This window comes from Natator depressus, chromosome 1, assembly GCF_965152275.1.
Source record: "Natator depressus isolate rNatDep1 chromosome 1, rNatDep2.hap1, whole genome shotgun sequence".
In the NCBI taxonomy this organism is placed as follows: domain Eukaryota; kingdom Metazoa; phylum Chordata; order Testudines; family Cheloniidae; genus Natator; species Natator depressus.
In genome coordinates this window covers 57,401,212-57,428,803 of record NC_134234.1, presented here as the reverse complement: position 1 = coordinate 57,428,803, position 27,592 = coordinate 57,401,212, and the positions used below count along the sequence as shown (strand labels likewise).

Genomic DNA, 27,592 nt, shown 5'->3' with positions numbered 1-27,592 from the left:
GGTGCAGGTCCCCTTTTGCAGCTTCCCTTCACCTCACCATCAGAATCACAGATGCTATGGGGAAAAGTATAATTCTGTGGGAAACATTCTGCACAAATTCTGCATTGCACAGTGTTGCAGAATTCCCCCATGAGTACATAGTACAAATACAGTAGCATGCCTCTTGCACAACAAGGATTACCATGAGCCCATCAGAGATGTCTTTTACTTGCTACTCTGGTTCCCCCTAGAATGTCACATCAAATTCAAACTGTTGGTCTCTATTTGGGAGGCTTTTAATGGTCTGGGACTGGGATACCTAAAAGACCACCTAGAGCTCTGGGACAAGAACTGGACTGCAGTCAACAACTCTGTTCCTGTGGCACAACATAGCTGTGTACTGCAAGGGTGAAGCTTGTTTATACAGAAGACAGAACTTTCTCAGAGGACTGATCCAAGGTTGCAGAAGAAATTCCTGCAGGATCAAAGAACAACTGCCGACCTCACCACTTTCCATTCTAAAGTTCAAATGCACTTTAAACTAACCTTAATTAATAATAACGCAGCGTACATATGTTTGAAAAATAAAATGAAAATAAATCCATGCACAAATTTCCCCTTAGGGAGAGGAAGGAAGAAAGAGCACCACACTCGATAAATGTTAGTCATGTCACTTAATGTGCTTTTGGAAGGCACTCAGGTACTATGGTGATAGACACAATATAAGATCTTGAATATAATAGAAGCTTTTTCAGTTTTAGTAATCTTAAATGTTACATGTAACAACAGGTAATAAATGTTCAGACAGAGGCGTGACTTTTTTATTGTTGATGGTGTCCCTTTAACTTCATGTTTTGACAAGTGTAATAAAAAACTTTAGAGCCTTGTTAAATAAATAAAAAATTATTCCCAGAATTTATATACAAGAATGGCAAACAAATGTACTGTTCACTTGTATTTTGCCACTAGATGGCTCTCGTTACTTATTTATGTTCTTTGGTTGCAAACAGCTTTGTGTCTGAGGATGGAAGCGATCGTGCCATTTCCTGTATTTTCAAATACATAGTTTGGTCCCGCTTGTAGCCTAACCAGCGAGTTATTGTAATTGAACAAATATTCTGAAAAAGTCCCATTTTCTGTTCTGTTTTATTCATACTATTTAGTTATCGGTATTTGCACACAATTGAAGTTATATAACAGAGTTCTTAAATGTTATGTTTCTGTAGATATCAGACATTCAGGCACGGACAGTAGTACTTGCATGGTCCCCTCCATCCAGTGCCATCAATGGGGACACTGACAAGAATAATGTGCCAGAGGTGTATGTTTATGAAGTTCTCATTTCAAACACCGGAAAAGATGGAAAATACAAAACTGTATATACGTAGGTATTTGTTATCTTGATTAGATTATTGATGCCTTGAACTTTGTACATAAAAGCCTATTTTAAAACCTGCCTTTTATCTACAGAGTGAGATAATGAGACGTCTCACACAACTTCACGTTTGAGGCAAATTGTTTTAATCAGTAAGATGAAACTGCTTTATTTCCCAAATCTTTACCAATAATTTACTATGTAAAGGCTTGACCCTTTAAGGAGCAGAATGCCTTCATCTTCCACTGACTGTACTTCAGTTGACTACAATGGAAGTTGAGGTTTCTGAAATGATACAGGATCAGATCTAAATCTTTTTTATTTACTTACTTCAATTTGTACTACTACTACCACCAAAACAAAGCTACCTTTCCAAGGTTCTGGAACCCCACGACGGTCTTTTATTAAGTTTTATTACTTCCAGAACACAATACCCTGGCCACAGCAAAATGTAAGCAAAACTTAAGTCTCACCAGCAGAATCCTAGACCCTTGCAACTCTTTCCCTAAAACAAAGGGAGAAGAGATGAGCCTTCACAACATAATCTGAAAGCTAGCCAAACCAGGCTAATGGACACCTTCCTGAGGGCTGCACTTCTTGCTTGCCTCTTGCAAGTAGGAATATGCAGAGGCCACCTCAAAGAATAAAAAAATTATTTACCATAGTAATTGTGGTTATTCAAGTGTGTTGCCTGTGTGTATGCATACTACCTGCTACCATCCCCTCTTCCTCCAAGTTCTGTGCTCATAGGACTTTTCGGTTTAATGGAAGGAATGTGGCTAGGGCGCACAGCCCTTTTAAAGCCTCAGTTCTGAATGTACAGTGGTGTGAGAACTAGTTATATAAATTGAAATAGTTGGCACTCCATAATAAGAACTACTCCAGGTGTGGTGGTGGTCCCATCTCTGGTGTTCCCACAAATGTGAATATGCAGCAGCAGCTCTCTTGAAGAATCAGTTACTATTTTGAGTAATGATTTTATTTACGTCAGAGAGGTGTGAAAATCAGTGTTTATAACAGGTTTGTGTATTAGTATTTTATGGTATTATTTTCATATAGTGTCCACCTAGGGACGGGATTCAAACGATATCTCACACACTGGGAGACCGAGTAAAGTGGAGGACAATCTTTTTTTATATAAAAGAACTGGAAACCAAAAGATAGATACACCTTTAATAAAGCACCACTATATATACTAGAACAATAAAGCACTGGGCAATAGTGGGGAGCAACCAGCACTGCAAGGTGGATTGATTAGATTATTTCCATCTTTAATTTCTATTATTCTAAGACAATATTTTAAACAAAATTGTACTTCTTTCCAGTGGAGAAAAAACTAGTGTTACCATAAATGATCTCAGGCCAGCAACTGATTACCATGCAAGGTAAGTCCCCTTCTTTTTGTCTGTTAAATGCAATGGAAATTTTTAAAGTAACTTTCCAAATTTGAAACTATTCATTATAATTAGAATGTATAACAATATGAATACAGTAACTAACTTTGATATCTCCAGTCTTTCCCACCAGACATGCTGCTCTTCCCCTGATGATCACTGTAGTTTATGAACTAGCCACAGCTGAAATGTTGATACTCTCAAATGAAGAGTAGTGAACTTTCTCCCTGAGGTCCAAGACTGGCAGACTCTAGAAGCCAGTTGTGGCTCCCACTACAGCATGCTCCCTCCTTCTCACTTAATGCTACCAGAACACCCCTGACACTCTCCCATCCTTCCTCTTGTGGCAGGGTTGGCACAGGAGGTGATGGAGCCGTTTCTGCCAGGCTTCCACCAATGGAAAGCTCACCTACAAAAAGAGAATTCTCCACTAGCTATCTCTGGACATTTTAAGGCCACTTTGTGCAATTTACACAGTGTGGTAGTCGACAAGAGAATCTGATCGATTATGCACTGTTGTGAGGGTCCCTAGTTCACTATAATTCTGCAGCTCCAGCAAGAACTGCTGCACAATTCATGGCCCATGGAAGAAATGGCAGAGGGTGGGGAGAAGATGCCATGCTTGGTTCCTTTTCCTCTCTCTCTATCTCTCTCTCTTGTTTCTAATTTAGATGCTAGTTAATGAGACTTCAGACTAACAAAAGAAGGTGGAGAATACACATTTAACTGGATAAATATGTATTTAAGTGCCTAACATTAGGTATCCAGGCATGAACATTTTGGCCTGAGTATGAAACATGAAGTCCTTAAACCACAATGGTTTTTAGGTTTTTCTCTAATTAATGCAGGTAGGTGGTCAATAATAAAGACCAAACTTGAAGTTATGATATGTTATGTTTTTCTTTCTGGTGTTGCACAAATTGTGAAAATTGTTGGAAGTTCCTTATTCATTCATGTATCTGATATTCTGAGCATCAATACATCTCATAATGTCTCCTTTTAAAATAACTGGCTGTTAGTGTTCTTGTAGTTTACTGCATATTTATGGAATGTGCATAATATTAGTCTGCTAGTATCTAAAAACAAAACATGGAGGTTGACTGATAAATTTCAGTGTTTTCGTACACTTTTACCTTTGGATAATTTATTATTTTTGTATACATTGGTCACCATTAAAAGTCTACCTTTACCTGTGGTTATCACATAGTGGTATCCAGTATACTGCAAGAGGGTAACTCTGGTTTCTCATATATAACTATAGGGAGGGTAATTGTTGACTGATGGGAGCCACTGTGTATGTATATCCAAAGCAGCATATTGCACTTCTCCTTTGCATAAATTGTACTGAGCAGAAATTTTCCACCTTTTTTTATTATTTACTTTTAACTATAACATTTGGAGGAGATGGGAATATGCTGTTTTTGAATGTTGTAAACTCAAAATATTATTCAGGTTCTACAGAAATTGTATATTTACATTCTGAAACAAAATGTTAATGATCTCTTTTACTACTCTAGAGTCCAAGCAGAATGCAAATGCATAAAGGGAAGCCCTTCAGAAGCTGAGAGTTTTACAACAATGAGCTGTGAACCTGATACTCCAAATTCTCCAAGGATAACTAACCGGACCAAAAATTCTCTTACTCTACAATGGAAGGTAAGACTTGTTTTAAATGACCCCAGGATGAGATTTAATACCTGCTTTAAGTGCAAATCTCAGGATAACCTTAAGTGTAGAATTACAGTATTCAGGAGTAATGCAGTATTGAATCAACCCTAAAGGATGTTTTCAAACTTTATTACTGCGTTCATTTTTTATGTGTTTTTTTTTCTGTCTGTTTCACAGTGACCATAAGCAACTATTTACATTGTAAAATATTTGTTATCGAATGAATGCTTCAGTATCTAAGCTTTTGTGTTTAAAAAAGAAATTTGTAAATTTTAGTGTTGTTAAGAGAATCCTAAAAACATGAACCCAAGTATAAATGAAGTGTTATCTTTGTGAGACTGCAGACATTCCGAACCAATAGCCTAAAGAAACATAAACTGCTCTGTTAATCTCAGTTGAATTGTTCACACTCTGAAACTTAAAAATGGGCAATTTAAGTGTCAACATAGCTAACTAAATCACCGCTGATCATTTTAGCGGTAACATCCAGCTAAAGTAAAAAGTGGAGTTGAGGACAAATAGATATGTCACTTAAAGTTTCAGCTTTTAAAATTTAAATAAGAACTTGTTTCGTCATTTGCAGAGTATTTCAAAATCTAAAACAGGGACTGCTTTTAAAATGACTTATTTATGTGCAGTATTTTTGTTTGTTAAAATTTAGTCATAACCATTTCTGTTTGCACTTCAGTGTCTGTACAGTATATTTTTGTCAAATTAATTTGTTACAACATGTATTTTACAAAGACTATTGTGCATTTAACTGAGTTTATGTTGATTCTCTGTTTTCAGCAGAAAATGGGTTGTATAACTAATTTTTGTAGGCAGTAAGTCACTTATGGAAAAGAGTTCCTGTCCTATGGACTTTCTTAGGCCTGGAGGAGTATTTTGGCCATTTTTCAGAATTCAAAGAAAAATGCACAAAAATCAGAAAAAGAACAAGTTAAGACTGTCATAATCGGTAGGGGTTTTTTTTAATGTAGTAAAGAAAATGTAATAGGCAAGATCATCAGCTATCACACTAAGAAAATCTCTGTGGCTGTAGTTTGGCTCTTGCTGGAATTATTTTATTAATACATAGTATTGCCACATCACCAATTCAACCATAAATTCCTTTATTAAATCTAAAGGCCAAATGGTATTTGTACTGTTGCTCTGAACATGTCTAAAATGCCTACATAATAAGCAATTACCACATCCGCACAGTAACAAACATTCATAAGCATTTGATGAGAATATTCACAAAAGGATCAGTCCCAGGAATAATGACAGGTTTCAGAGTAGCAGCCATGTTAGTCTGTATCCGCAAAAAGAAAAGGAGGACTTGTGGCACCTTAGAGACTGACAAATTTATTTGAGCATAAGCTTTCGTGAGCTACAGCTCACTTCATCGGATGTGCTCACGAAAGCTTATGCTCAAATAAATTTGTCAGTCTCTAAGGTGCCACAAGTCCTCCTTTTCTTTTTCCCAGGAATAACGCTCTCATCCTGATTTACTTCAGCATCATTAGGTAGGATCTGATGAATACTCCTAGGAAGCCTGATTCTTTTATACAATGTAAGAAACTAGTGATGTCATGTTGACTATTATCTTAAAAAACAGTTTTTTGGCTAGTTTGGGATTGACCCTTTTCTTAAGCCTGTAGACAAGAGTTTATGGGTGGGCCTCTTTCTTCAAGATAACATTGCTGTATTAGGCATCACTATAAGTTAATCATATCACAAAACAACTTTTCTTTGTCTGTTATAACCAGTTCTGATAATTAGATGCTTCTCTTCTCTTATTAACCACATTTTGAGCTCAGCATTTTTACAGCTTACCTTGTAACTTGCCAGTTATATTTTTTTCCTCAAGACCTTCCCATAGCTGCTAAAAACCCATGGCTTAAACTACAAAATACATATATTTTCCTTCATTAAGATAAGCTAATGTAACCCTTATATACCTATCTAACCCTACAGCTCCTCAGAAAATTGCTGTAGGATGATATTTGACACTGTTGCCAGAATATTTTTCAGAGGTGTGTGTTGCCAAAAAAAGGAGAGTTGAGGGAAACCTCAAACAGCCAGCATCAGGGAACAGTTGGTCACCTCTGATCTTAACTTGATTGGAACAGGTGACCTACAAATGAATGTCTCTAGTCCATTACCATTTTCCTAAAGTGATCTTGTCCTCCTGCTATTGTGTCCTAATTTTATTCTTTTCTTGTTGCAGACATCTTGTGACAATGGTTCTAAAATCCACAATTATCTTTTAGAATGGGATGAGGTAAGCAGGTTTGCTATATGATTTTTATTAAAATGTATGGGCAGGGTGCAGGCAATAAACCATAAATCATGGAATCTAGAGCCCAGCAGCATGGGGCTGAACACGAAGCCCTGCACAGGGGACAGGGAGACGCTGACAGCTGGAGCCGTGTCAGCCACGGGGGGGCTGACAGCTGGAGCCCCATTGGCCGCTGCGGGGTGGAAGCAGAAGTCACAGGTGGAGGTCTGTTAAAGTCACAGAATCCATGACCTCCGTGACCAAATTGTTAACCTTAATTGTGACCTATATCTTTGAGGCAAGTGTTGGTAATATACAATTCATTCCTAGGGAGGTGTATAAAAATACAACTATATTTCCTCAAATTTTGCTTGCTGAATAGAAAATGCCAGTATTATCAGGAGGCTCTTAAAACTTACATTATTGGGTCACTGTTTAGGGTGGCTTTTTCCTTTCTGGTGGCACAATTCTTCCTCCCAAGATCTGTGAGCTGAGAGTTATTTTCGTGTGAAGATCTCTTTCTTTGTGTAAGGATGGCTCAGCTGTCTCCCAACCCATCCCCTAGACACTTAAGGGCTTATCAGGAAAGGAGTTAGGTGGACTGTGGGGCAGAACATGCACAGCCTCCTTCATCAGCCCTGTGGAGCGAAGGACTGTAAGAACAGCATTTTGAGTTCAGTATTCAGAAAAATGTGATATAACACTTACCTTCTTATGGCATCCTTGGCTTGTTTTGAGTTTAATTGGATGAACATTCTTCAAGATTTAACAAACTGTTTTAATCAGTAGATGTGCTTGTTTAATGAACAGTGTAAATAATATGAGTTTTAATTATTCCTTTTAGGGAAAAGGAAATGGAGAGTTTTGTCAGTGTTACTATGGCCAACAGAAGCAGTATAGAATTACTAAACTATCACCAGCAATGGGGTACACCTTTAGACTGGCAGCCAAAAATGACATGGGCATGAGGTGAGTATTCCCATGTTATATACATAAACAATGCAATGTCTCTATGTCCACATTCATGTGTATGTAGGAACAATATATAACAGAATGCTGCTGTAATTAAATAACATTATATGCCCACCTGATATACGTGATAAGGCACAAGACATATCATTGAATGCTCTTAAACGTCTTAGAGCTTCTTACCACTACATACGATATATTGCTCCTGTTATTAAACCATTTTGATTTTAGAAGATTTAAAACAGAGAAGTCTTTATTTTGAAGTAATTTTAATAGGTAACATTACACCTAAACGGTTACGATAAAATCTTGAACATTAAAATAAAAACAGGCAAAACACCTCTTAGTCCATCTGTGAATATCTGGACATATAGTTCACATTTCCTGTATTGTAAGCTAGTGGAGGGCATTACGCTGTATGGACATGTATCCTTTTACAACTAATCACTGTCTAAATATTTTTAAACACATGTTTTATAGACATAAAAATACACTACTGGCTTTATAGTTCTGTTTAAGTAATAAACAATGTTTAAGGAGAGCTCTTACAAGAGGAGGGGCCAAATTTTGCCCTAGGTATGACTGAGGATGTCTTTTATTAATATTGTTGGGAACTTTAGGCATCTGAGAGCAGAATTTCATCTAGATGATGTTACTGACCAAAGATAAATGTTCTGTTTTTATAAGTCCTATATGTGTTTAAGTTATTAACCATTCTTCATTTCAGCTGCATATAAAACACAGCACAAAACCGTTTGCTAAATAGGAAAAGTACAAAAATGAAGCAGAGAGAAATAACTAAAAGAAAGTTTCTGAGCGAATTGTCTGGGGCCTGATCCATTGCCCACTGGAGTCAGTGGGACTCTTTCCATTGATTTCAGTGTGCTTTGGTTTGCGCTCACAGCGAGTAAAAATAATAAATGAAGAACATTTTTTTAAAATTAACACTTTATTTTGTTTTAACATACCCATTCGTTAGATCTACTCACTGGGTGACTGCTTAGGTATTTTGGCATTAGTGGTGGGTAGATGGGTCTGTTATCTGCCCTTTTGTTGGGGCCGGAATGTAGGGGCTGGGTAATCTGTGTGGAGCAGGAGTTGAGGTTGGGGGTCAAGCAAAGGGTCAGCGTCACAGAGAGTCAAGCCAAGGATCGGAGCCAGAGTTGGAGACAAGAGGCAAGAATCAGTAGCAAGGCAGGAACCTGGAGTCCAGGCAGAGAAGCAGGAACCAGGAATCAAGCAAGAAGCCAGGGTCTGATGTAGCAGCCAGGTAGAGCACAGTTGTGTGGACAACTTCTTGTGCCTCTCTTTAGGTTTAAATAGGAAGCCCATACCAATCAGAGATCCTGGTGTTCCTCCAATCAGGACCCATGGAGGCCTCCCTGTTGTAGCTTTTGTTTTCATGGTTTCTCTGCTTGGTTGGTTAGTAGCAATATGCTGGGTGGGAGTAGGGAGTCGACTGTCAGCGGGCAATCCTGTGGACCCCAGCCTCAAGATCTGCGGGGTCATGACGCCTTTCCATTCACTCCATGCATTTAGCATATCTAGATGTAGATTTGGGTTTGTTTGTTTGTTTTGAAGTAACTAACATAATGATCTACACATCTCAGTTCCTGGGACTTTCTTACTAGTGATTTAGTGCAAGTACAAAAATTAATACCGTCCCCAAAATTAGAAAAGTTCCATCTTGTTTTGTGTTCATTATATAGTAATTCTCAAGATCTGGTTTGCATGCTGCCTTTGTAGAAGCTTTTATGACATGTTGTCTTTTAGTTTTTAATTGTTAAAAAAAAACCTTAGTGAAATTGTGGCCCATCTGTTATACCAAAAGATCACAACTTTTTGTTTTGTAGTAGTCACATCATTATAATGTGTCTGAGAACATAAAAAACAAAAGTAAATAGACATGTGCAGGGAAATGGAATGGTATCATGATGGATTCCACTTTAAAAAGACCCAGGTAGTTCAGGCAATGTAGAAGAAATCCAGGTTTTGAAATCAAAGTTGTTAGGTTGCTACCTCTGTTGCATAAGCCACACAGAGAACTATATTTTCTAGGCTCCCTAATATTCACTCTTGCATCCCTCCCTAATGATTCTATTTCCTAATGTCTCTTGTTCTTTCCTGTACCCTTTACTTGCCTTTTGTCTCCAAATAAGGCTACCCAAAGATATATCAGGTAAGGCTGACAAATCAGGCTTTGCCAGATTAGTAGGTGGTCTACACTGTATTTTCATTTATTACGAAATACAAATTTTATATTGCCAATTCCACAGGAAACTTAGCTTTCAAAGAGACTTTACTGGTCCCATTTTTCTGGACTCCTGGAAAACTAATGCTTGATAAGTAGTAGGCTCACTTAAAAGTGTACAAGTGTTTGCACGGGTAGCTGGTTAGGGAGCAAAATGAATTTGTTTGTTTTTGTTTTTTTTTTTTATTAAATCTTGGACAAAGGAAAACAGTGCAGGCCAGAGGTGGAAAGAACAGGCTTTGGCATTAGTTGGATAAAATACATAAACGTACAAGTGTTTTAGAGATTTAACTGCTGCGCAAATAATGACTGTTCAAAGTGGATTTTAAAAAACAAATTGTGTTCTTGGTCTGTTTTGTTAACAAATATGTATATTAATTCCAGGCCAAACATTCAAATATGGGCATGTATAACCTGTATTAACATGAGTTACACACACAGGCACAATTTGTTTGTACAGGATGGTCAACTGCATGTTCCAACATGCAATTACCAGTGATGTGCATGTCTGACAAATTGGCCTGAAACTGTTGTATAGCAGTTCCGTGTTATTCTTGTTCCTACTTCATCCTATTTAGTTTACATACTGTTTGTTTCAAAACAGTGGTTTTAGTGAAGAAGTCCAGTATCATACCTCAGGCACTGCCCCGTCAATGCCAGCCAGTCCTATGCTGATTAAAGCTGGAGTTACCTGGTTATCCTTACAGTGGACTAAACCCTCAGGAACACCAACAGATGAAGGAATCTCTTATATTTTAGAGATGGAGGATGAGACCTCAGTAAGTGTGAAATAAATATTCTAAATAAGAGAAGAGACCATAAATGAATGTTTCAGCACACTTAATAGTATCTCAGTGTAATAACAACACTTGCCTTTGACAGGATCTTCTGTTGGGGATGTGATGTTGTTCTAATGAGACTTATGGGTGCTTTTATTATATTTATAGTACATGCAGAGGGAGAAGGTAAATTTCATATAATAAAATCGAAATTGGGGAAATATCTGCAAAAAACATTCACTACAGAAATTAGTGTGCAGTTGTGATTTTTATAGTCAGCAAGGTTTTTTAGTAATGATTAGGTGATATCAGTAAATAAAATTGAAATGTTTAATAATGTCCTTCCATTTTAATGAAATTATATTCTAATGTTAAACATTCATGTATCTCTTGCCTTATGGACGCTTGTCTATGGTTGCAGTCTTCAGTTTTAGCCTCATCTATATGACTTCCATGATAATTGTTATACAAATCATGAACCTGATTTTCATTTACAGTAAGGCCATTCTGGCAGTGTAAAGTGGCCATAAAGGAAATTGCATTAATGCCCACTACAAGGCCCCTTTACACAGCCAAAGCAGTGGTAAGGAACCTTACATAAAAGAATCTTGGGCTTGTGGTCTTTCAAGAGACTGTTATATAAAAAAGTTATGGCATTTGCCACTCCCATCAGTCCCCTTCTGAATAAGCCACCTCCATTAATTTTTACAAATTTGGCTCTATGTAGTAGAGTATGGGCTTTTAAATAATTTTAAACAATCATTTTAAAATTAAACCATTTTTATTGTAAATTAAGGTTATTTACTTGATTTCGCATAATTTCCAAGGAAAAACTGTTAATACTGAAACATCATTTGTCATGACTTTTCCTTCCTCTTAAATGAAAATTATGACTTGCTTTTACTGTGACAAAACCATTTTGTTTTCCTTTCTTTTGTTATGTCAAACAACCATCCTTATCAGTTATGCTTTTGCTGTTAAGCCCTGATCCTGCAAAGACATACACATTTTTTAGCTTTGTACACATGAGCAGTATTATTGAATAGAAAGTCAAGTACATGCGTAAATCCTTGAAGGATCCGGGCAAAAGTCCCTATGGTGTGGAACTTGTTCCCCTTGACAATCATTTCAGCTTATCTGCCTTCATTTTTCAATGAATCCTGCTATGATTTCCCCTCCTCCCCTCAAAAGATATTTTAGTATGACCAATATTGGCTACATATTATTTTCTCCTTTTGTTGCATTAGAACTTCTGTTTTATAGTCAGAAGATGATGGGGTTTATTTTGATTTTATTATGATGTTTTGATCATAATTCTCTTATTTCCATTGTACAGCTCCATCCCAAATGGTGAAGGGTGACTCAAAAATATTTGTTTACAGAATAAAAACTTTACTCCAAGCAGCCTAACAAATTACTATGTTTCAGATTATACAAGTTTTGCTATATATAGTCTGGTTTATAAATATATTTCAAGTATTAATATTTTATTCCTTCTATAGGGATATGGTTTCAAACCAAAATACGATGGAGATGATCTCACCTGCACAGTGAAGAATCTTAGACGTAGCACAAAGTATAAATTTAGGGTAAGATTCTTCGGATTATTTTGGTTTTATTCATTGCAAAATTGCTCAGTGTTAGCAGCTGTTTTTTACAGTTGGTTTCTGTGATGAAACAAACTGGTAACACACTTACTGATACTTTTCTAAAGTACTGTTTGGATAAACTTAAAATATCACTTCATACATTTATTGGTAACAAACGAGCGCTGCCCAAGGAGAGCATCCCTTCTCTGTAATATGAAGGGGAAAGCTATTTGATCTTTAGCAGAAGTAATACTTTTTCAATACATTTTGAAATCTCCAGTTTATAATTTACATAGGGCATTCCCTTGATTACAGTAAGAGCTGCTTGTTGCTTGAGACTGCTGAAAATTAGGCCCCTTATTTAGGAACCTGAAAAGATTTTAGGACACAAACTTCAGGGTACTCACTGTAGAATATGTTGGCCTAATCATTTTAACAAGTGATTCTGCAACAGTTAAAAAAAAATTATGAAGGGCCAGGTGTGGGAATGCATTAGTCATGCATTGTTTTGAGCAGGATATCCCCAAAATAGTATAAAGTTGGTTCCCCAGCAGTTGCATATCTATTTAAGATGGCAACACTTAAAACACTTCATGGAGATAGATCTGTGGGGATTTGATAGCACAATATTGCTCCAAGAACATATTATATGACACAAATTTCATACCCTATTTTATTTAACTGAACCATTTTTAAATAGAAGAGGCTCTTGTTCCCCCACACAGTACAACTGATAAATGCTGTGTTAATCAAGTCTCTTGTTTTCCTTATAGATGGGAGAGGTTTAGGAGGAGTAGTAATAGCATTCCTTAAGCTCGTGGAAAGATGGTGTGACAGATTTATTTAATAACTTCCTTGCTTTTGTTGGCACCAGTTATTAGTGCAGTCACTTTTTAAATTTCCTACTTTTTATTCCTGTAGCTACTTTCTTAAAAGAAAAAAGTATAAAAAGACAAGGACTATGTTGTCTCAAGTACTCTATTTTATAATGTTTTTCTTTTATTAAAATGTCACATTTTTTCAATATTTTATTAAACTAATCATACAAAATTATTTTTACTACAGTGGGAACATATTGTGATCCAAATTTTAGTACTTCAGTTTCCTTCAGTAGAATAAGTAAAATTTTGTATAATGTCCAAACTTCTGTATCGGTTGCTATTGTATGGATGCTTCCAATGTAGTTTTATTTTTGAGGCTATATAATATATATGTAAGTGTTTGTGGTGACCTGAAAGTCATGGGGGAAGAATGAGAAGGGTGGGCTTGAAGGCTATTTTCAAACTAATGGGTTGAAAAAGATGAAGTCAGTAGTTTAATATAGTTTTGTGTAGCTCTAATTTTGATTTTTTTTTTTCAGATATAAAATTTGAACAGCAACCATAATGTGATCTAACTGCTTTTTATGTTTACTGTAGTTGAATATTAACTGCCTGATGTATCTGCAGTTTAAGAAATTGCCTCTGTACATATGCAGTTTATATTTGTATTTGAGAATCATTTATTTAAAAAATACCGCTAAGTATCTAAGACTACCGAAAATACTGTGGCCAGATTTTCAACCCTTTGTACCTATAATTAGATTCCTAAATTCATACTTGGGCACATAAATAAAAGTAGCGAGCCTTTCAAAAGCACTAAGTACCCACGAATTCCATTAAAATCACTGGAAGCTGCAGCTTCCTGAGTGCCTCTTATCATCAGGCTACTTTTAGATGCTTTGAATATAGATTTAGGAGCCTAACTTTAGTCATGTGAATTTGAAAATGTTGGGGTTTTTGTTCATTTGTTTTTTTTCTTTACAACTGTTGTAAAATGCTAATTTTTTAATTTTTATTTTTTAAAATATTAAAATTTCCCTGCTGTCAATTCTTGCCATTTTTCATTTCAGTAAAGTGGTTGACTACTAAAATCCCTCAAGAATGTGAGAATGGTATAATATACAAAAATGTGTGATAGTATTCTTTCCTTTGCTGATTTATAACCTATAAATTAAACATGTATATAAATGATTTAGACACACTTAGCATTAGCAGCTTGTAGAGTACCAAAAGTGTACATATGCTGTTTATAGAATACTTTTATAGAGATATATTTATATTTTTTACAGGTCATTGCCTATAACTTGGAAGGCAAAAGCAGTCCAAGTGAGGTAGTCGACTTTACTACTTGCCCAGACAAGCCTGGAGTACCTTCAAAACCATCAGTTAAAGGAAAAATTCATGCACAAAGTTTTAAAATAATTTGGGGTAAAGTTTTTGTTCAGTTCTACTTTGATACTTTCTTCTGTATTTATGTACATTGGTATGTGGAGAATGACAAATTCTGCTCTCAGTACTACTGCAGTCAGCAGTTTTTCTGGATTAACACTAATGTAACCGAGAGCAGAATATTGACCCAGTGACTTCAGCGTACTTAGGAGGATGCCACAGTAGTCTAACTACTATCAGGTGTGAAACAGAGCTATGGGAAATTTAGCCTTTTTGGTTCACAAGGGTTCATGGGAAATTTTTTTTTGGTTTCAGTTTGCCTGGGCTCACTCTACTACTGTCCCTGGGTTTAACTTGGAATTCCTATATTTGAGCTGACTTAAAGGGAAACTTTACCAAAACTACAGTTTTACCTGGTTTCTGTTGAAAATGTATGAGTGAATGTGTTTCATTGCAGAACTATAAATTGGCCTAGATTTCATTGCAGAACTATAAATTGGCTTAAAACTGGACCTAGGTTCACAAACCTTCAGATGAACCTGGGCGGAGCTTTGAATTTATAATAAAACCAGCACAGTGAAGAATACTTTCAGGTTTTCTAATGAGAGCTTCACACAGGTCTAGGTTGAAATATATTTGCTTCCTGAAGTCAAGGTACAAATTCCCACACAATCTGTCAACCTATGAGTAAGGTTAAGATTTTGTCTTGGATATTTTTAATAAAAGTCATGGGCAAAAAAGAAAAATTTACAGCAGCCATGACCTGTCTATGACTTTTACTAAAAGTATCTCTGACAAAATGGGGATCTGCAACTACCTACACTGCCTGCGCGGGGCAGCTGCCTGGGGGCTAGGAGCTCTGGGGACCCCCACTATGGGTTGGGTGTCAGAGCTCCAGGGGCCCCCGCTGTCTGCAGCTCCAGGGGCCCGTAGCAGCCAGGAGCTCGGGGTTTCCACGGTGGCCGGGAGCTGTGGGGTGCCCCGATCGCTTGCGACAGCTTGGGGCTCTGGGGGCCACCAGAGGCAGCGGGGGTACCCCACAGCTCCCTGCCCCCACAGGCAACAGGGGACCCTGCAGCTCCCAACCGCTGCAGGCTGAAGTCACGAAGGTTGCAGAAGTCACACGGATTCTGTGACCTCCATGACTAAATCGTAGCCTTACCTTTGAGGCATATAAATTGAGGTTCATGTAGCTTAGTAAGGGGATGTTTTCCAAATGAGACCTTCAAATAAAAGTATTTTAAAAACGGACACTTCTGCTCTATGTGGTTCTTACAAAAAGCACTATGGAATCTGTCAGATTTGCTCTGGTTCCCTGCCAAAGTTTCCTCTTCCCTGCCTATTGCACAATGAGGGGACCCTGCAGCTCCCAACCGCTGCAGGCTGAAGTCACGAAGGTTGCAGAAGTCACACGGATTCTGTGACCTCCATGACTAAATCGTAGCCTTACCTTTGAGGCATATAAATTGAGGTTCATGTAGCTTAGTAAGGGGATGTTTTCCAAATGAGACCTTCAAATAAAAGTATTTTAAAAACGGACACTTCTGCTCTATGTGGTTCTTACAAAAAGCACTATGGAATCTGTCAGATTTGCTCTGGTTCCCTGCCAAAGTTTCCTCTTCCCTGCCTATTGCACAATGTGCTGAATGCTGGTTGTCTGCTTGACCCCTGTCCTCCACCTTAGCGGTAGCTGCATTTTAGTGGTAGGCTGCTATAGTCCTATATTTGATCATGAGAATCTATTGGATCATTCAGGATGAAAGGCATTATGTTGTATTAAATGCAAGATGCTAAATACTATTTTGAACACATCCTCTTTTTTTTTTACTGCAGTGACTTTATTGTATTGTCTCTTACATTCTCAGGACACTTATTAAAATTAAATAGCATATTCACGCAGTGAAACAGGATAGGATATGGTGGTATTATCATACAGTATTTTAACAAACAGCTGTTAAATTATCACATTTAAGTAGGGCTGTCAAACTATTAAAAAATTAATCGTGATTAATCACATGGTTAAAAAAATTATTTGTGATTAATCGTGTGATTAATTACGCTGTTAAACAATAATAGAATACCATTTATTTAAGTATGTTGGATGTTTTCTAAATTTTCAACTATATTGATTTCAGTTACAACACAGAATACAAAGTGTACAGTGCTCACTTTATATTTATTTTTATTACAAATATTTGCACTGTAAAAAACAAAAGAAATAGTATTTTTCAGTCACCCAATACAAGTACTGTAGTGCAGTCTCTCTTTATCATCAAAGTTGAACTTACAAATGTAGAATTATGTACAAATAAAACCTGCATTCAAAAACAAAACAATGTAAAACTTTACAGCCTACAAGTCCACTCAGTCCTACTTCCTGTTCAGCCAATCATTCAGACAAACAAGTTTGTTTACATTTGCAGGAGATAATGCTGCCCTCTTCTTGTTTACAAATGTCACCTGAAAGTCAGAACAGGCGTTCGCATGGCACTGTTGTAGCCGGCGTTGCAAGATATTTATGTGCCAGATGTGCTAAAGATTCGTATGTCCTTTCATGCTTTAGCTCCCATTCCAGAGGACATCATGCATGCATGCATGCATGCATGATGGGTTCTGCTTGATAACGATCCAAATCAGTGCGGACTGACACATATTCATTTTCATCATCTGAGTCAGATGCCATCTGCAGAATGTTGATTTTCTTTTTTGGTGGTTCAGGTTCTGTAGTTTCTGCATCAGAGTGTTGCGCTCTTAAGACTTTTGTAAGCATGCTCCATACTTCAACCCTCTCAGATTTTGGAAGGCACTTAAGATTCTTAAACCTTGGGTCCAGTGCTGTAGCTATCTTTAGAAATCTCACATTAGTATCTTCTTTGCTTTTTGTCAAATCTGCAGTGAAAGTGTACTTAAAACGAACAACATGTGCTGGCTCATCATCCGAGACTGCTATAACATGAAATATATGGCAGAATGCAGGTAAAACAGAACAGGAGACATACAATTCTCCAAGGAGTTGAGTCACTAGTTTAATTAACACATTTTTTTTTTAACAAGCATCATCAGCATGGAAGCATGTCCTCTGGAATGGTGGCCAAAGCATGAAGGGGCATACGCATGTTTAGCATATCTGGCACGTAAATACCTTGCAATGCCAGCTACAAAAGTTCCAAGCGAATGCCTGTTCTCACTTTCAGGTGACATTGTAAATAAGAAGCGGGCAGCATTATCTCCTATAAATGTAAACAAACTTGTTTCTCTTCGCGTGGCTGAACAAGAAGGAGGACTGAGTGGACTTGTAGGCTCTAAAGTATTACATTGTTTTGTTTTTGAGTGCAACAAAAAAAAAATTAACATTTGTGAGTTGCACTTTCACAATAAAGAGATCACACTACAGTACTTGTCTGAGGTGAATTGAAAAATACTATTTCTTTTGTTTGTAATTTTTACAATGCAATATTTGTAATAAAAAATAATAATATAAAGTGAGCACTGTACACTTTGTATTCTGTGTTGTAATTTAAATCAATATATTTTACAATGTAGAAAAACAACTAAAATATTTAATAAATTTCAGTTGGTATTCTACTATTTAACTGCGATTAAAACTGCGATTAATTGCAATTAATTTTTTTAAATCACGATTAATTTTTTTGAGTTAATCGCATGAATTAACTGTGATTAATTGACAGCCCTACATTTAAATAATTAAATCTCTGACCTAGTCATTAAAATAAATCTACTTAACATCTGGTTTTTCCATTTTAAAAAAAAGCAACGTCTTCTGGAACCCGACAAGGCCCCAATTCAGCAAAGTACTTAAGTATGTGCTTAAGTCCCTCCCTAAGCAGGAAAGCACTTAGGCCCAAACTTTTAAAAGTATTGCTTCACTCAGCATTGTGAAACCAAGTGATTTAGGAGCCCAAATCTTATTTTTAAAAGTGACATAGGTGCTTAAAAGCCTATGTCCTGCTTCTAAGTCATTTAGGCCTTGCAATGCCAACCAGAGCAATGCCTAAATACCTTTAAAAATCTGGGTCTTAGGCACTAGCTTAACTTCCTTAAATATTCCACAGAAAGTTTATCTATGTCATGTAAATAAAATAGTGTCCAGAACAGTGTGTTTTGCCTGACTTTTTGTTCATATTTGGTAGATCCACCAAAAGACAATGGAGGGACAGCAATAACTAAATATGTCGTGGAGATTTCTGAAGGCTTAAATGGTAAGAGTTAATGTAGGAATTTTTCAAATGCAGCACGATGTTCACTGATTTTGGCATTTCGTTATATCTCTGATAGTCCTTTTAAATGCCGTAGATTGTAAATTCTATGGGGCAGGAACTGTTTTTGTATGCTTAGATGATTGGCACCTCTGGGAACTGCTATAATAGAAAAATGAAAGGCACTAAAAGGCACTCTGTTTTTCTGAATGTATGTACTCTTTTCTGAATGTATGAACTCTTGCAAGTTGTAATTACTAGGCTGGATGTTGTATCGTATTCTGTCTAAAGAGATGGCCCAAATTTAATCCTCGTATTACAGGCATTCTATGTGGATGGCCAAATTACAGATAAGACCACATAGTACCCTTGGTTCATGGCAGAGATGAATCAGAGTTGACGCTTTTCTTTTGACTGAGCTTTTTGTTAATAACATTACTGTTGCGTTTACCATCATTAAATGGGGAAAATGATGCAGAGCACTTTTGGAATAACAACTGTTTTTGCCCTTAGTTTATAGCTAGGTGTGTGTAGTGTGGTTCAGGCTAAGACAGCACTATGATCTCAGTTCAGGAAAGCATCCCTGTTCTGGAAGGGCGCTGAAGCATGGCTTTTAAGTTCCATTGTAGACAACTGGAGTAGACTTAAACACATGTTCTTCTTCGAGTGCTTGCTCATGTCCATTCCACATTAGGTGTGTGTGTGGCTTGCCACATGCACGGGTGCTGGAAGTTTTTCCCAGAGTGATATCTGTAGAGGACCAGCTCTGGTGCCCCCTGGAGTAGCATGCACATACCGCGGTATAAGGGGTGCTGCCAGCTCCCTCCACCCTCAGTTTCTTCTTGCCACCAGTGACGGTTCTGGAACATCTGCTGCTTCAGCTAGCATTGCATTTCGTTCAGTGTTTCTTCTGAACGTTTCCTATAAAATAGTTGTATAATAGTTAATAGTTCCCTTAGGCTTTGTTCTAGTTTAGTCGGTCTCGGACGGGACTCAGCCTAGGGACAGGGCATGCCCCAGTCCCTAGGCTTTAAGCCCTGTGATCTTTGTAAGTGGCCTGTGCCCATCAGCGACTTACATGCTAGTTGTCTGAGGTGTCTAGGTGAAGGACATATAAGCGACAAGTGTCACATCTGTAAATCCTTCAAACCCCGAACAAAAAGTGGGAGAAGAATCCATCTCAGGGTGCTCCTGATGGAGTCAGTGCTGACCCTTGCACCAGAGCAGAGGTCCGACTTGGCCCCGAGCACCACAGCGTTGGTGCAGAGCGCCCCACAGCACCGTCTTTGAGCCAGCACCAATCCCCCTCCCCAGCTCTGGCCAAGAAGCTGAAGAGAACCACAAGGGGAAGATCTCCTACTTCCCATAAGGGAAAGGACAGGGCCAGAGGAGAGACCTGTGCTGGGCGGCTCAACACCCCCGTCAGGGAGTCGGGCCCCAGTTCAAGTTGGGCTGTCCAGCCCAGCCCAGCCCATACCATGCCTGCCATCCCAGACATTGATGAGGGCCTCCATTATCTAGATGTCCTGTTGACACCCGAGGCCCTGCAGGCAACAAAGGAGATCCTGACGCTACTGGTGCCACCCACACCGACTCCAGCAGTACCCCGGTCTAAGGGTAAACCCACTTTGGGACCTTACCATGTGTCCCCACCTCAGCGGTACTGTTCCCCACTGCGGGGAATGTCCTGCTCAGAGCCATCACGCCTTGAAAGCAGGGAGTCAGGCTCAACAAAGCCCTCTTCGGTCTCCAGACCCTGGGCACTGACAGCGGGATTCGAGGCGTGGCTTGCCACTAACCTGACTCAGACCTACCGAGGCACTTGCCCCCTGGCAAGAGCATCGAAACCAGCCTTTCGTGTCTCCAAGGCTGTGGCACTGGTCATGTGAACCATTGTTTGAATGCGGTCATCGACACCCATCACCAAGAAACGGATCCCCGCAGTCGGGGAGATCCTCCCGACGACCAGCCTGCTCCAGCTCCCAATCCCGTTCCACGTCCCAGTACCAGTCGAGCAGCGTGAGAAGAAGATCGACAGATTACTGATGCCGATCCACCGAACACCAATGGTTCCCAAGTTCCCATGCGAGGGACTCATCTCGGTCAGTCAGGTCTATGTCAAGGCACAGCGAAGAAACGTTGGTCCGTTCGATCATGGTCGCCTGGCAGCGACCACTCTGGCTCCGGAACTGAGCAGGAACCCTTGATAGTGGGACAAGCCCCGGCACTGGCGGTACTGTCTACGTCGTCGGCCACCGCAACCGACCCCGTGGCTCCAAGGCCAGTGGCCGGCAGTAGCCTGGAACCCTTGGGGGTTTCCCCAGCCCTTGCAGACAGTCCGGACGGTGACAGGGGGCCTCAGATAGGCTATCAGCCTCAGCAACCCTTACTCCAGCAGAGGCAGAGGCCCCGGAAGGCAGGACCCCCAGGCCCATGAGGAGACAGGGGAACAGCCTGCTTGACCACCAGGGGACATGGTGGGGGGACGTGCGGCTCCCACAGCACCAGCTTTGTCCTCGTTGCCGGAAGAAGCCATCACGGGTCCCACTCACCCAGTTCCACAAGATGATGCTAAGGCTCATCAGGAACTATTGAAGAGGGTTGCCTCCAACCTGGGGCTCCAGGCGGAAGTGCTAGAGGAGCCATCCGACTCCGTATTTGATGTCCTCTGCTCCACAGCACTTGCTAGGGTGGCTTTGACCCTACATGAAGGGGGTATCAAAAATTATTAATGTCCTGTGACAAACTCCCTCCTCCCTGCCCCCCACTGCAAAAAGGGCCGAACGTAAATACTTTGTGCCAGCTAAAGACCACGAGTATCTCTACACCCACTCAGCCCCAAACTCTCTCGTAGTTGAGGCTGTTAATCAAAGGGAGAGGCAGGGGGCAACCCAGGCCCAAGCCCAAAAATAAAGACTCAAAGAGATTGGATCTGTTCGGGCGAAAAATGTATTAATCTTCCAGCCTTCAATTGAGAGTGACCAACCACCAGGCCCTCCTTGGCTGTGACAATTACAATATTTGGCAGGCCACGGCCAAGTTTGACGTTTCCCTTCCCGAAGGGTCCAGGAAGGAATTGTGGGCGATCCTCAAGGAGGTCATGGCTGCGGCCAGAGCGGCCCTCCAAGCAGCCTCAGATGCAGCGGATCGACGGCTTGCACCATGGCCTCGGCCATCTCCATGTGGCGGGCATCCTGGCTGCTCCGCTCTGGCCTGTTGACTGAGGCTCAGCAGTCGATGCAGGACCTCCCCTTCGACGGCCAGGCCCTGTTTGCAGAGCACACAGACAGCAAGCTGCCTGGATTAAAAGACTCCTGCACTACCTTGAAGACTCTAGGACTGTATGTCTCTGGTCCAGTCCGTAAGCGGTTCAAACCGCAGCCATCTCAGGGCCAAGGGAGCCAACCCCGGCAGGAGCCATCCCACAAAAAGAGCAGGGGCTAAAAACGCCACCCGCCTCTGCCCAAGCGGGCTCGACAAGTACTAAGCATGGGAGCAAGCGGGCATATTGAGGGTGCACCCAAGGGCTACCTACCAGACTATACCCTGGATCTATCTTTCCCACCTTTCTCCAACCGCCTTTCTTTTTTCCTCCCGGCATGGACCACCATAACTTTGGACCGCTGGGTCCTCAATACAGTGGCACAGGATTATACCCTCCTTTCTACCCTCTTTCTACCCCTCTCTCACCCTCCTTCCCCATCCTTCTTCAGGGACCACTCTCACAAAAGTCTCCTCATGCAAGAGGTAAAAGGGTTGCTGCAGCTGGGTGCGGTGGAAGAGGTTCCTCACGCATACAGGAACAAGGGGTTCTATTCCCGGTACTTCTTAATCCCAAAGGCCAAGAGCAGTCTACGGCCCATCCTGGACCTGTGAGACCTCAACAAATACCTAAAGAAGTTGAAGTTCCGCATGGTCTCCCTGGCCTCCATCATCCCCTCCCTGGATCCAGGAGACTAGTATGCCATCCTCGACTTGAAGGACGCGTACTTTCATACAGCGATCTTCCAAGGACACAGGCACTTCCTACGCTTCACGGTGGGATCGGACCGCTACCAGTTTGCGGTCCTCCCTTTCAGACTAGCGACAGCACCGAGGGTGTTTACCAAGTGCATGTTGGTAGTAGCGGCTTACCTCAGATGTCGGGGTATCGAGATCTACCCGTACCTTGATGACTGGCCGGTCAAAGGTCGATCCAGGTCCCAAGTCCAAAGAGATGTCATGGTGTTGCAGGCCACATGACGATCCCTGGGCCTGCTGGTAAACAGGCCTTAACTATTTTCTCTTTCAAAATTTGTTCCAAGACGTTGCATACAATTGAGGTTAAACTAACAGGCCTGTAGTTTCCCAGATCACATTTTTTCCCTTTCTTAAAAATAGGAACTATGTTAGCAATTTTCCAGTCATAGAGTACGATCCCCGAGTTTACAGATTCATAAAACATTTCAAAGAACTCAAGTTACAAAGGGTAGGAAACTTCTTTTTATCTCAGGTGCTGCAAGCCCTTTCCTACTGCTCAGGCATCAGGCTGGCTTTATCAGACTTTAATTTTAGAAAGTATAGACTTGCTGTGTAAAATGAATACATATGATTTAATTAAAGTATCTTTTCCATGGGCTCGTCTATTATTTTTCTTCCATCTATTTAGTTATAATGTTATTACTAGACCAGTAAGCACATTTAAACTGCTTTATTAAATACAAATTGTACATCTTAGTTAATGGGTATGCCAGATAAAGGAGATATTTCACTTCAGCAAATGTACACAAATTTGTCTAGGAAACTATCGTCATGAGATAATTAGATCATTTCCAGGAAATTCGAAGCAAGCTTTGAATTTGTCTGACAAACGACACACACGTTTGCTTAGTGAAGTTAGGATACCTGTTATGTCTGATACGGAAATGCTGAAAATTGCACCTTGGTTCATTGCACACTAATTCTTAACTTTTCAGGAAACAACTGGGACGTAATATACAGTGGAGCTGCTAGGGAACATTTGTGTGATCGACTACATCCAGGCTGCTCTTATCGCTTACGTCTATACTGTACTGGGGAAGGAGGGCAGAGTGCGGTAATATTATCTGATATTTTATATATAAATGTGATACTTGTGGAAAATCTCTTTAGCTTTAAGGAAGTCTGATGGTCAAGCTAGGAACATTGAATGTTGTAGAATAATCAATCAACCAATATGTCATAAAGTATCTATAACTGGGGACTCAAGAAATTTTCAGAAAATTTTGCCCAAAGTTTAGAGTTTCTGCTCCCATTTCTTAGAGAAATGAAATATGAATATTTCTCTGTCAACAAATGTTTTACTTATTCCAGCTGCTATTCAACTTTACAGAAAACATGACAATATAATTGCCCTACTTTTCTGATGTGATTTATTGGAAACAATAAAACTTCCTTAAAGAAATATCTGTTTAACTCAGCACAGCAATGTGAATATTCATTTCTCCAAGAGCCAAATCATCATTCTAGCACCCAGTCTAAATAGCAGGGCTACATACATGTGATGGTGGGGCAGGGAATGAATGTTCCCTCAGGCCTCAGAATAGTGTCCTGCAGTCACCTCTGATCCATGTGCAACAGTGTGCATTGGCAGATCGGCACAACCGCTGATCCTCTAGCCTGCCCTTGCCTGAGCATATGCAGGGAACTCGTGTGGAATGGGACTCCGTGCTGCACAAGGGGTACGCTGTGCATTCCTGTGCACACACCCAAATTGGAGGTGGATGTTTACTGCATATTTAATTATACAAAGCAGTGCAAAAGTGGACAATTCAACTTTGCTATCAAAAAAAGCGTTGCTACTTTTTGGTAACAATTTTTACTTACTTCTCTCTCAGGCCTTGTTTACAGCAAAACCTATACTGGGATAGTTAAAGTGGTACAACCTCTAGTATGGACACAGTTATACCCATATAAAAATGTTCATACTGATACAGCTTATTCCTCTATGGGATGGGGCATAAACTATCCTTGTGCAAGGCACCGTTATACTGGCATACCTGTATTTACACTAGGTTTGTACCAGTATAACTATATCAATAATAAAAAAGTCACATCCCTAATTGACATAGTTACAGCAGTGCAAAAATTGTATGTATTTCCTACTGTCCCCTGGTTTTTGATCTCTTTTTATAGATCTCCTAAACCTGGATCTGCATGGAAATATTTATCAATATTTTACCTCACTGATTTTTTATAAAAAGAAAAGGAGTACTTGTGGCACCTTAGAGACTAACCAATTTATTTGAGCATAAGCTTTCGTGAGCTACAGCTCACTTCATCGGAAGTGAGCTGTAGCTCACAAAAGCTTATGCTCAAATAAATTGGTTAGTCTCTAAGGTGCCACAAGTACTCCTTTTCTTTTTGCGAATACAGACTAACACGGCTGTTACTCTGAAACTGATTTTTATGACATTTATGATATTTATTTGTAGTTTTAAAGTATTCTCATTTTCTTTGAGGTAAGGTCAAAATGCCCCCAATTATATTAAGGCTTTTGTCAATTTTTCCTTTACAGGTATCTGATTCTTTACTGGTGCAGACACCAGCAGTGCTTCCTGGTCCAGGCCAACCTCCCAGACTACAGGGTAGACCAAGAGCAAAAGAAATTCAGCTGAGATGGGGTAATTGTTGTTGTGACTATAGGGCCAAGTCTATGGTAGGTGTGCTTTACCAATGTCGGTATATCAGTATAGTATGCCAGCAAAGTTCTCCAAGTGTGGATGCAGCTATATCAACAAAGCTGTGCTTTGTACTAGTATAGAAACACCCCTGCCCGAATAAACCAAGCTGTAGAGGTAAAAGTACAGCTTTGCCAGTATAGCTGCATCTACACTAAGGACTTCTGTCAGCACAGCTGTGTCAGTCAGAGATCACACCTCTTCACACCCCTAACTGACATAGCAAAGCTGGCAGAAGTCTATAGTGTAGATATAGCCTGAGAAATCAAAATGTGCTGATATATTTTTAAAACCATATAAACCTTTTCCCTATTTTTTAGGACCACCTCAAGCAGATGGTGGATCACCTATTACCTGTTATGGTCTGGAAATGTCTTCTGTGGAAACGGATGAACACAGAGAGGTTTACCAAGGTTCTGATGTTGAATGCACCGTAAGCAACCTTCTTCCTGGAAAGACGTACAGCTTTAGGCTGCGAGCAGCTAACAAAGCTGGGGTAAGGAGGCAGTCTGAAATCAAACGAGTTACATAGAGTGCAATCATTTTTATGCATGTTGCTGTTTTCAAAATTTTTATATATTAAGAAGTTTTGTCATGCAAATTCTTAATGTAGGTTTAATTGGTTCAGATGATTTACTGGAGCACTGTAGTACCCAACAGTTAAAGACCAATTTGAATAAGCCTGGGTTGTTTAGATGAAGGAAAGAGAAAACATCTAATTACTACTTAAATCTAAATGATAATGTTGATGATGTAACCTTTATTCAAAGCACTGTACAAACTTTAATAAATTATCATAACACCCTTGTGAAGTAAGTAGGTAAATGATTTTATATACTGTTGTTTTGCACATTCTGGAGCATAGCAACTAGCATTTTATTACATTTTTTCCTGTGTTTTTTATCTATTAGTGTGTACTTTATGAAGTGTAAGAAAATGTTCTCTGGTTCCTTATATTTTGAACATTAACCTTGCATTAACTGTTTTAAAATCAACCACTGCTTTAAAATATTTGATTTTATTAAATAGCCAATGCCTTAATTTAAAAGTAAAATGAGTGGGCATCTCAGTTCAGTTAATGTACAGGAGTCCACCTCACAGAAACCTTTATCACGATTGTCACTAGTTATCAATGTTGGCAGAGAAGCAAAGGGTTTGAATGGTCATGAACACTTAACTACTTTTTAACATCCAGAGGAAGAATTATAGTTATAGCCTATTTGGAGTCTTCTGTTTCATTTAAATATTTAAATAAATACACAATTGTACAATATTCTCTGTTATAGGTTAGCTGTCATATATAACCTGGCAACTGTGACTTACAGAGTAATGTGCTCTTCTAAGTTACAGAGTGTAAATTGTCATGTTTATTCTCACTACATCTCCAGTAGAGGAAGAATAGTATAGTGGTTCTGAAGAATGCTCAAACTTTGAAATGAACCCCGAAGTCATGACAAGTCATCTTACAAATTACAGTCACACAGTATTTGATGCTGAATGTTAAACACTAATAGTATATACCGCTACTGTGGGCAAAACTTCAATTTAAAAACGTGGTAGTAATTATGTCAACCTATTTTTAATAGTTTGGACCCTATTCAGAAAAATGTGAAATTACTACAGCTCCTGGACCACCGGATCAGTGCAAACCCCCTCAAGTAACGTGTAGATCGGCAACATATGCACAGGTGTATTGGGAGGTAGGAATATTTTGTTGTGCTGTGTATTTTAGGTTTATTTTATGTTTTACGGTTGTTACCTTTTACATTCTTCTTTCCATTTTAAAAAGCCTAAACTGTAGCTAAGACAAGATTTAAAAAAAATAGAACAGAAACAAGCTGCCTGATTATGGGTTATCTTTACATTGAAACTTAAACATAGCATATAAAAGTCCTCGAAGCATAATTTGCCATTTCCTTCATACACTATTTGTAGCTAAATGACCTACGCATATTCAAACTTCGACACACAATGTCCTCTTGTTCCTTTGTTTTTATTATGGGTTTTTCCATTAGTGCTACACTGTGAGTATGAATTTGATGCAGATTCTTTTTAATTTTTTTAAGACCATTTGTTTATCTTCCTTTGCAGAAAACCCGGATAGGCACACAATACAAATGATTGTTTTATACTCACCACTTTTCTAAGCTGATTTGTACTTTATATAGTGTAGCAAAGGGTCTATCTGTTAACCTCCCAG

At 39.3% G+C, this 27,592-nt stretch overlaps 1 protein-coding gene across 7 annotated transcripts in view; it reads left to right on the top strand.

The window, feature by feature from the left end:
- The window catches only part of FNDC3A (fibronectin type III domain containing 3A), a 203,403-nt gene that overhangs the window by 153,564 nt on the left and 22,247 nt on the right, over positions 1-27,592 (top strand). For all 7 annotated transcript variants that reach the window (XM_074960675.1, XM_074960684.1, XM_074960720.1 and 4 more), the window contains 13 exons: positions 1,206-1,363; positions 2,680-2,739; positions 4,266-4,404; positions 6,629-6,682; positions 7,524-7,648; positions 10,504-10,678; positions 12,181-12,267; positions 14,378-14,516; positions 18,629-18,697; positions 23,650-23,768; positions 25,230-25,335; positions 25,713-25,888; positions 26,979-27,092. In XM_074960675.1, coding sequence (XP_074816776.1) covers positions 1,206-1,363; positions 2,680-2,739; positions 4,266-4,404; positions 6,629-6,682; positions 7,524-7,648; positions 10,504-10,678; positions 12,181-12,267; positions 14,378-14,516; positions 18,629-18,697; positions 23,650-23,768; positions 25,230-25,335; positions 25,713-25,888; positions 26,979-27,092 — 1,521 coding nt within the window. The remainder of the gene's footprint in view (positions 1-1,205; positions 1,364-2,679; positions 2,740-4,265; positions 4,405-6,628; positions 6,683-7,523; positions 7,649-10,503; positions 10,679-12,180; positions 12,268-14,377; positions 14,517-18,628; positions 18,698-23,649; positions 23,769-25,229; positions 25,336-25,712; positions 25,889-26,978; positions 27,093-27,592) is intronic.